This window comes from Mesitornis unicolor, unplaced genomic scaffold, assembly GCF_000695765.1.
Source record: "Mesitornis unicolor isolate BGI_N332 unplaced genomic scaffold, ASM69576v1 scaffold3575, whole genome shotgun sequence".
Taxonomy (NCBI): Eukaryota; Metazoa; Chordata; class Aves; order Mesitornithiformes; family Mesitornithidae; genus Mesitornis; species Mesitornis unicolor.
The window spans coordinates 7,137-17,679 of NW_010184630.1; the positions used below are offsets into that span (position 1 = coordinate 7,137).

At 40.3% G+C, this 10,543-nt stretch overlaps 1 protein-coding gene across 1 annotated transcript; it reads right to left on the reverse strand.

Annotated features, from left to right (window-relative positions):
* Positions 1–8,054: 8,054 nt before the first annotated feature.
* Positions 8,055–8,321, reverse strand: CTXN3 (cortexin 3). Its single transcript, XM_010184515.1, has one exon. It carries the CDS (start codon positions 8,298–8,300, stop codon positions 8,055–8,057), a length of 246 nt encoding a protein of 81 aa, XP_010182817.1. The 5' UTR covers positions 8,301–8,321.
* Between the last annotated feature and the right edge of the window lie 2,222 nt (positions 8,322–10,543).

The window sequence follows — 10,543 nt, forward strand, 5'->3', positions numbered from 1 at the left end:
TCTCTGGATTTTTAATTTGAAAACTTACAGATGAAAATTACAAAGAAAAAAAATCCACCTACTTTTTAATTTTGCCTCTGTGAAATAAAACCTGTAGAAAATAACCTCCATGACAGCAAACTTCAGGCAGTTGAGCTTCCAGTATCATCATTACATTGCAAGAAAATGCACTTGGAATTACTGATCAGAGATTGAATGGGTCTTTTCCAGGGTTTCGTTTTTGTTTTTACATCATGACAGCCATCCAAATATACAGTGATCATGGAGACACAGGGTTTGTTTACTCCGAGAGTTACATGAAGTAGGGTGAGTGTTACACTCCAAAGGGATGTGGATGCTTGTAAGGTTTATCCCATCTAACTGTAAACTCTGCATCCTAGTTATCAGCACCAAGTGTCGATAAAGAGCTTAGCAAGGGCCACTGAATCTATTGAGGATCTGTTCAGTGCTGAACCAAAATGTGCTTTTAGTGCTGTGTTGTTACTCCTCAGTTTAATTCTGTTTTATTGCACAGACTGCAAGCACAGTAGACATACTATATATGTCTATGTAATTCAGATATAGATACAAACTCCACAGTGATGGGCAGAGGAGTGTTTTCAAATAGACATGCTGAAATAGCAGCTATTTTGTTTGTTTACATTAGGATTTTATGCTGTTCACTATCTTCTTAGAAAACCATGCTCTATACATTATGTCATAGAAGCGACTACTTCAGCTATCACTGTCACATGTCTTGTTGTATATGATTAACCATGTCTTTCTTTATGTTAATGCATTGGATTCTTTTTCGCTTTTATGCAATTGGAAGATTTGAGTCTTTTGATAAATGAGTTTCGACAGATCAAGAAGCATTTCAAAGCATGTAAGCAAATTTCAGCCCACTGAAGTCAAGAGAGTACTTACGAGATGATAAACAGTTTTTCTGAATGTATTAAATGGCATTTGTGAATAATTATTTTCTAAACACATTAGAGACTTCCTAGTCTTGCTATACAATTCTATACAGTATTTCCACATTATCTGTTTGTTTTAGGCAAGAACTTTCTCTGTCTGTGAAGTTCCCCTACTTTAGTAACACCCATTTTATATGTGGGCTACAGAGAAGTTCCAGAAAAGTTGAACACATTGCATCATACGGTAATTTTATATTGTGTTACAATAATCACTAGTGAGATATGTAGGGCCAATGCATTACAGTACTTCAGGGGAAGAAGCTGCGTTTTTGTGCACAACACAGTCATTTTGTCTGCTGAAGGTAACAATAATTAATGGAAGTGATAGGTCTATTTTTACAGTAAAAGCTGCAGTGACCAAAAATAATACTCCTGGCCAGTAGCCTGTAAGCTTAGTCATGATTATGGAAGACAGTGATAAAAATCACAATTGTTCAACACTTTTAGAGTTCTAATTGATTGTTGCAATTCTTTCATTGTATATTTTATTACTTTGTCTACTGCCGCATGTCTTCTTGCCTGATTACACCTGGAAATGACCCTTTTTGGGAGACGTAAAGCTTTGGCAACAAGCAAACAGAGGCCTTTGAGCTTAGAATCCCAAAGAGAAGGAAGAACTACAGGAAAAAAACTAAAGCAGAAAAATCTGAAATCACAAGGTAGGATGAGAAAAAATTACCTTATGCTGATTGTTTCTAAGAAAGAGAAGCAGCAATTTGTAATGCACTGTCTTGGCATGAAGAAATCCAGATGGTAAACAGAGGAGATATCTCATTTTACAAAGCTGCCGTAATGTTTTATGGCCACTCCTTTCTGGTTGTCAAACTCTTTACACTCTGCTGTTTACATAAAGTACCAGCAAGATTATTTTTAAACAGCTGGTTAAAGTTTACACAAGTGAGATATTTTATATCAATCCCATTTGGCAAGAAGGCACTAGTAAAAATGTTCCAATAATTTCAGATCAAGATTTTGTAGGAAACAGAACAATTTTCAAGTGTCTGCCAAAAAGCATCCAAAGTGTAAACAAATAAAAAACACAAAACAAACAAACATCTCAACCAGTTGTAAAGCCTAAACAAGACCAGATTGATAAAACAGAAATAGTGCTATCAATGGTAAATTTAATGCCAGCTTTATGAGACTGGCCCCTTAATTAGCAATCAAACACCATGAATAAAGATATGGCCCGTCAGATCAAAAAGCCTGTGATAGCATGTTGTTTTCAGAGTAAAGTTATGGAATTTATAGGACCTGCTAAAGCTTAACAACCAACGATGTTGCTCCTAAAAACTAGTTGATAAAAAAATTTGACCACATAGGTATTCAAAATCAGTGCAGCACTACCAATCCTTTGATGCAGCTGTATGTGTTTAGAAATTTGGAGGCAGATTTTTAGTTACACTGATGTAAATTGAAAGTAATGCAGCTGAAGTCAATTTCATCAAGCTAAATTTAAAAACATAATAAATATGTTTCTTTTTCTGCTGCAGGGATATTGTGACTAATATCACAAGATTAAAGACCTTCATGTCTGCTTTGATTTACAGTGAAATCTGAAGTGGTCACCAGGATCAGATATGGAATTAAAAACATCAGGGGCTAGCATTATGTGTGAGTCTTTCTCCTGTCTCAGATTTGGGGTTATTAAACATACTTGAAGGTGTAATCCCTAGATGTTCTGACTCCCACCTTTGTCATTGTTTCCTCATGTAGATCAGACAGTCAAAAATCTGACTTTTTTTGCCATGGCTTCATTGCATTTAAAGTAGTTGTCTACTTAGATGTAATTCTCTTCTTTTCTGTATTTGAACCTCTAACACCAGTTTTAAGAGGCAAGATTTTAAACCATTGCAGATAAAAGTAAAGAATCTCACTGAAAATCAAATCAAACGATGGAGGTACAGTCTAGCTCAGGCATTGGTTATTAAGTTGCTGGGACAGCAGCACTGCACCAAATCCCCCAGTTGCCTTGGAGATCTTGCACTGGTCTAAATAGCAGGTTGGATGCAGATAACAAATCATTGGTTCTCCCACAGTTAAAAACTGAACTTATACAAAGCAGAAGGAAGTGTGATAAGACTTACTATGTTTTACAGCAATATCAGAAGTAAAAGATGCCTTTTCCACCAACGTGTTCATTACCACACAGTGAATTCACATGGGACTGAAGCTTATGCTTCACAGATCCTGCCTTAGCACTGATAATAAGTCTTCCTTGTCTCTGCCTTGAAAAAGACCTTTCACTTCTTGTTGCTCCTTCTAGACCATGAGGATAACAATGCAGCTGTCTAAGGTCATGATGGTGATTGGTTAGTTAGTGTGCCAAAAGGGAGAAAAGAAAAATTGCTATAGTGTCAGCTGCTTTTACAATGATGCTGACAAAAGAACGGGAGCCATCGCAGCCTCACATATTAGTCCTGCAGAAATAACACCAAATAGATGTACTAAAGTCCAAAACTTTGCTGCAGAATTCCAGAAGCAATGAAAACAGGATATGAAATGTAGGAAAGCAATCGCTATGTTTTCATGCGAACTACATCAGCATGAACAGACACTCGTCACATTTTACAGTCTAGCATATTTCAATAAACTAGGATGAAAATAAAAAGAGAATTTGTGATGGAGAAAATTCAGGTCATGGCCACAGATTCTGTCATGCTACACATCAAATTTACATGCTACACATCACATTTAGCTTCTCACCTGCAGTTTGTCGATCTTTGCACCAACCTGAGTACAAGTTCCTATGAAATAGTCTACAGATCATAACAGAGGTTGCAAGTCCTAAGGTAGACTTCTTGAAAGTGTCCTGTGAGACCACATCCCATATGTGTGTAGCTCTGGTATCTCTGTGTAGAGTTACAAACATGCAGAGCCTCTGTGTACTGATCCCATTAGGCTCACAGGGCCATGTAACCACACATCAGGTACCTCCAGACCTTTTTCTGCAGTCACTTGTGGTAAAACCTGACTAAGCTATGCTTCACAAGGCTGCTTTGTCAAAATCAAGCATTAAACATTTGCTCAGAGTTCATAGCAGGCCAAACAAAAAGTAAAAATAAGACAAATTTGTATTAATATTTCCTCTTATTTACACAAAGTCCATTCAATTCTATAAACCCCATCTCAGATGAAGGAGAATTTTGCCCTGCTGCTAACTGCATCAGTTGGTTGGTGGGTTCTTTTTCTCTCCCAGGTAGCACGGCTGTACTGCTGTATTTGAACTTCACCTTCTAGTTGCATGGCAATGGCAGACAACGCAGGTCTAACACATAGGTACATATCCAGCAGTAACCCCTATACGGCTCTTGCTTAGTACACAGTGCTGTGGATTTCTGTGGCTGTCTGATTCCTGACATCTGAGCTCCTTCAGACATAGTTCATGTCTGCACAAGTTGCATAGAATCATAGAATACCGGGTTGGAAGGGACCACAAGGACCATCTAGTCCAACCTCTCGAGGTAAAAGTCTAGTTTAAATGAGATGAGTCAGCACCCTGTCAAACTGACTCTTAAAACGGACCAATGTAGGAGGATTTACCACTTCCCCTGGGAGATTGTTCCAATGTCTGATAGATCTCATGGTAAAAAAGTTTCCTCTGGAGTTCAATCAGAATCTCTTCAGAGGCAACTCGTGTCCATTATCCCTCATCTTGTCCATGTGACTCCCTGTGAAAAGGGAGTCTCCATCTTCTTGGTAGCCACCCTTTACATACTGGTACATGGTAATAAGGTCCCTCCTAAGCCTTCTCTTCCCAAGGCTGAACAGGCCCAGTTATCTCAGCCATTCTCCATACAGCAGGTCTTCCAGGCCTCTGATCATCCCTGTCACCCTTCTCTGGACCTTTTCCAACCTGTCCACATCTTTTTTGTATAGCAGGGACCAAAATTGGACGCAGTACTCACAATGTAGTCTGACTAGAGCTGAGTAGAGAGGGATGGTGACTTCTTTGTCTCTGCTGGCGATGCCCTTTTTAATGCAACCCAGCATCCCATTGGCTTTCTTTACAGCTGCAGCACACTGTTTGCTTATGCTGAGCTTGCCATCCACCAAGACCCCCACGTCCCTTTCCACAGGGCTACTCTCTGGCCAGGTGGAACCCAGTCTCAGCTGCATTCTTGGATTATGTATTCCCAGATGCAAGACTTTACATTTGTCTGAGTTGTACTTCATAGGCTGTTCCCGCTAGCCCACTCGTCCAGTCTGTCCAGGTCTTCCTGGAGGGTGGCTCTCCCTTCTGGAGTGTCAACTACCCCACACATTTTGATGTCACCAGCAAACTTCATCAGGGAGCTCCTGATCCCAACATCCGGATCACTAATGAAGATAACTCAGACTTTTGACTACAGTGGAGAAGCAGCATTGGGGCTGTTCTTACATGCATGCACCCCAGATGTCACTGCAAACAGGCTCCTATCTTGTAATTGGATTGAACAAACTAATGTGTGTTATTTATTAAAAAATTACACATATTCCTTCTTTCTCCATAGTGTATAAAAGTATGTTTGCTTAAATTTTATCAAGAAATGTTAATTCTGAAAAAGTTCTTAAAGACTGAACAGGATTTTCTAAAGAAATTTATATAAGTAAGAAAAGCTTATACCAGAGTGATGCAGAGCTGCCTGAGCACAGATGCATTAGCACACAGACTCTCCCTTGCTATTCTTATTAATATTTCAGGTCATTCCACAGTGCATACATATACTTGTAAAGCATAGAAATGTGCCAGAGGCTGCTTTGTGGGCTGGAATAGTACTCTTTCCATTCAAAATTTTGTCTGGTTTCTCCAAGCAAAGTGAGCTATCATGAAACTGAATCACCAGCATCTGTTCATAAAACTTCTGTTAGATTTTGAGAGTGGAAAGGAATAAGATTTCTTTTAGATCTTTAGAAAATCTAATTTTCTATCTTTGCTATAGTCAATTTAGCAATACCCATAGATAGGCTGCCTTAAAGTGACTGCCCAGCAGTATTAAATTCCCCTTAATAGACTGACATATCCCAGTGGTTTACAAAAATATCTCTTTGGAATGCTTCCAAACATACCAGAGATGCTGGCTGGCTAAGTCTCCAAAATAGTTCTCAGTTAGCAACTTCTAAACTCCACACAAGAGTCAAATTGACTCACTTGAACACTATGCTACATTCCCTTGACCAGTGTCATCACCTTCCTCTTCAGGTGTGATTATGAGAAAAAGTCTTTTTCTTTTAAAAGTAAATAAAGTGTATAGAGTCTTCAAACAAACAGAAATCCCAGACCAGAGGGTAAGATGCTGTTACTGCCACTTCGTACTCACAACGTGTTGCTTTAGACAGCACTGATCTGACACCTCTTGTATGCCACACTGTTGTTACTTTTGGGAATTGATCTGAAAGTTTGAGTTTGCTTTGATCTAGGTTCCCTGGCACTGATAGATATGTAGCTAAAGACAGTACCTTATGGCTTTTGAAAAGCACAGTTGTGTTCCAGTGCTCTTCTGCCCATTCCATCTCCAAGTTTATAGCTCCTGCAACAAGCTGTGCTCGTATTTCAGCACTGACAGATCACAGCCAGGCTTCTCTCTGTGAACTCATCAGGGAGCTGTGTTTGGGATTCTGGTTGCCCTCCAGTGAACTGCAATAGCCAGCATGCAGAGCCACCCCTTCTTCCACTGCCTCTGCTACAAATAGCTGCAACCTTTAACCAATGGACAGGATAGGTGGCAAAGGGAAATAAATAGCTCTAAGTGCCATGCTTAGAGTCAGAGCCCAAGCTCAGATGAGTCAGCACAGCTCCAACTTTACCAGCTATGGGACTGGCTTTGTTTCTTGACTTACAGGCTGCAAGCCAAAGCACAAAGAAAAGCTTCCCAACTGCTTGTCATTATTATAGTATGAGTAAAATAGCTAAATCTAAAGCTTTGTCTTGAGAACCTGCAGTATGCATCTTCTCTTCCCATGAAATGTTTAAGAAGCTTGGCAGCACTAGGACTTTTTTCAAGACTCTTTCGTGTTCAGGAGCATGGCCTTTTCCCTCCTGGCAGTACATCAAATGTTGTTACCACTATAATATTTCAATGCTGCTAAACAATGATTGCAAACATCCACTTGGACTCTAAGTAGTTCTACTACATTTTATGCAATCTTTTAAATCTTTCTTGCCCTGATCAATCATGCAGATAGTTTTCTGTTTGCATTGACTTCTAGGAATAGGCTTTCATTGTACAAATACATTCAAAGCCACTTATAGGTGAAGAGGATGGTGATTATTTATTGATTCTTAGCCCAGGGTTTCAGTCATCCAATTAGGAAACAAACACAGTGCAGTGTGGCCTACACACCAATTAAACATATTGAGTGAATGCTGGAAATGCCGGGTTTGAAATACATGCAAGACTGAAATCTGTTTGCATCAGCTGTTGTAAGAACAATGCAAAAACCTGTCTTAATATAAATCAGTTTTGGCATAAAAAGATAAAGCTAAACCAAAATAATTACATATCTTATTCACAAAAAAGATTACAGTCAGTGATATGTAGTATTAAGTAGCTGAATCACTGCTTAATGCTAAGAAAGATCATCTTATTGAATACCTGGGAAAACATGGAGAATTTTTTTTTCTCCTGAAGTTTTCTAGCTCTTTCAATCTTATCTTACAGTATTGAAAACTTCTTCACTCGTCTTCTGTGCATGTGAGATAGAGTAAGAAGAGTCTTGTGGAGCCTGAAAAGCTAATTTACACATTATTACCTCATTTGAAAGACACTCTCCTTCTCAGACTATTGTTAATGATAAAAAGGTACATAAGAGGTGCTCTAATGTCTCTTAGCTGGTTATAAAAGATCAAATACATTACATATTGTTCCAATGCATTCTGAAGAAAAATTCTACTAATGCAACCTTTATCTTTTTTCTCAATAAGGAGATTCATAAATCTACCTTCAGAAATATAACTTCCTTCGGTATTTAGTTAAAATCAAATTAATTGTGTGCATGCTTTTCTGGTTCAACTCCTACAATAGTTGAAAAAATGTAAACCAGAAACAAAATAAAGATACATTCCAGGATTTTCCTTTTTTAGCAAAGTGCTAAATAACCCTCCACAATTCTCAGTCTCTAAGCAAGAGCATAGTCAAACCGGCCTTTCTGTAGTCCACCAAGTCCATCAGCGCAGGTTGAGGCTGGCATACTCTGGTAAGGGCCAAGGAGAACTTGGAAGCGACGAACCATGAGGATTCCCAAGCAAATAAATAATAAAATCACAAAGGCAAATGTTGTTTTCTGTTCTGGGGTCATGGTAGAATTTGGTGTCATCTTCCCAGATGGCACCAAAGTGACAGTGAGTATCACTCCATCCATCATCCAGAGAAGCTGAAACAAATAATCCCAGTCACCTTCTTTTAATCACCACTTTGCTGAGATCAGATTAGAAGCCATTTAGATACACTTCACCATCTGTAGAGCAAGGGGGAAGCAATGCTAACTGTGAATAGCCTTATTGTTTGTTTATTTCAATACAAATTTCTCCTAATGGAGAAAATTGAGATGGCAAAGAACTTGACAGCAAGTTTGCTTGCCTCTGTGTAATATATGAGAAACCTGTTAGAAATCCTGTACCATTCTGTTGGCAGTGCATAATCCAGCCACAGATATTAAAAGCCACTAGACCCTGAGCTGGCAGCAACCTCTTCCTACCTACTGTATCATTTGGACTGAGGTATAACAGCAAGGGGGAAAACAAGAGGTTTAATCACACTGCTCCATTGGGTGGTCCACAGAAATGGCAAATTGCATGCCTTTTTTGCAGATAGCAAAATGCATTCCAGATGATCTGCAGTTGATGATACTCTAAACTGGAGGGAAGGGGGTTGAAAAATAAATGTAGCTATGGTTTTGTATGCAATGACCAAAAATGTTTTGAGGTGGGACAGACCAGGATTCTCTGCAGGGCAATAAAATGTGTGTGTCCCCATGATGGAAGGCAACGACCATCCAGTGCCTGTAACACTGCAGCGTTTATGAAGGAAAGCCATAAATCAGTTGTGTTTGAAATGAAAGAAGACTTAGGAAGGCAATCTGAAGTAAGTCAAGTAGCAATTGAGCTCAAGGACAAAAGTCTGCCTCTACTTAAAATCAGAATCAAGCTTACAAACACAGTTGGGAAGAAAATGTTTTCTATGTCACCAGCTCTGCCACATCAAGAGAATCATCAGAATTTGGGACTGACCTTGCCTGTTTCTAGGCAGCAGAGCATATGCTGAGCTACCACCTGCCTGACACATCTGCTCCCATGGCTGTTGTGGTTTGAGCCCAGTGGGCAACTAAGCACTACACTGCCCATCGCTCCTGGAGACAGGAATGGGGGCTGTGGTCAGTTCATACCATGTGGTTTCTGCTTCTCCTTCCTCTTCAGGAGTAGGGAGGAGGACTCACACTCTTCCTCTGCTTCCACGTGGTGTCCCTCTCACAGGAGACAAGCCTCCACAATTTCTCCATGGGTCTGCCCACAGCTGCAGTTTCCTCATGAACTGCTGTGGTGTAGGCTGCCCTTCTGCACGGTGCAGTCCTTCCCACAGACTGCTCCAGCACACACTCCCCATGGAGTCATGGCCTCTTTGGGTGCAGCCACCTTCTCATGTGGATCTCTGCTCCACCGCTGAATGTCCATGGGCTGCAGCTGGGTCAACCTGCCCTGTTCACCGCAGGCTGCAGTGGAACTTCTGCTCTGGCCACCTCCTCCCCTTCCTTTCTTCACTGACTTTGGTGTTTGTGCAGTTGTTCTTCTTGCATCTCACCCCTCTCTCCACTGCAGGTTTCTTCTCCTGGTTTTTGAAGAGTTCCTGGTTCTTGGGTTGGAGCTGCAGTGAAGTCTGAGATTAAGCTGGGGCCAGACCAGACTGATTGGGCCAAGGCCCCTCTCCCCACGCTGTGGCCACACTAGTTGGGGCCAGGGGACAGAAGAGGGTGGACCATATGCTGTGCTCCTCTTAAATGCAGAGGTGGGTCCCAAATAGGAGCAAGGGGAGCTTTTAGCAGCTTCTCACATAGAGCTATCTCCATAGTCCTTCCCCCACTACCAAAAAAAAGCCCTTTCAGAAACCCAATACACTGTCTGTCTGGGTGTTGGCCTACCATTACCTCTTCCTCTCTTGCACACTGGATTTTCCTTCCAGGAAAGCATTGCTGGATGCCACAACTTAGGCCTGGTCATCTGCACCACTGAAATTACCTGTAAAGTGTCTTCAAAAAAAAGGAAGGTTTCAGAAGTGGTTGAAGGACCACACTGTTTCAGCTGAACATTTGTTAAGGGTAAGAGGAAGGAAAGAAATAGAAGGACACAAGACAGTGTCTGGAATGACTGGGGTCAGTAATGATTTATAAGCATGCCTCAGTAACAACAGTTAATAGGTGTAAGTGGATTAAGAAAGCACAGTCATACTGAAATATTGCCAGGATTGTTCTAAAAACTGTACCTTTAAAAAAAAGAGAGAAGGTGTTAAAGTAACAAAAATATTGGAACTGCATGGCTTTTATTGCCTGATTTAATTTATGATGAAAAGGATAGAAAGATCAAAAATATTAAGGTCCAGTCTTTTGAAAGAGTG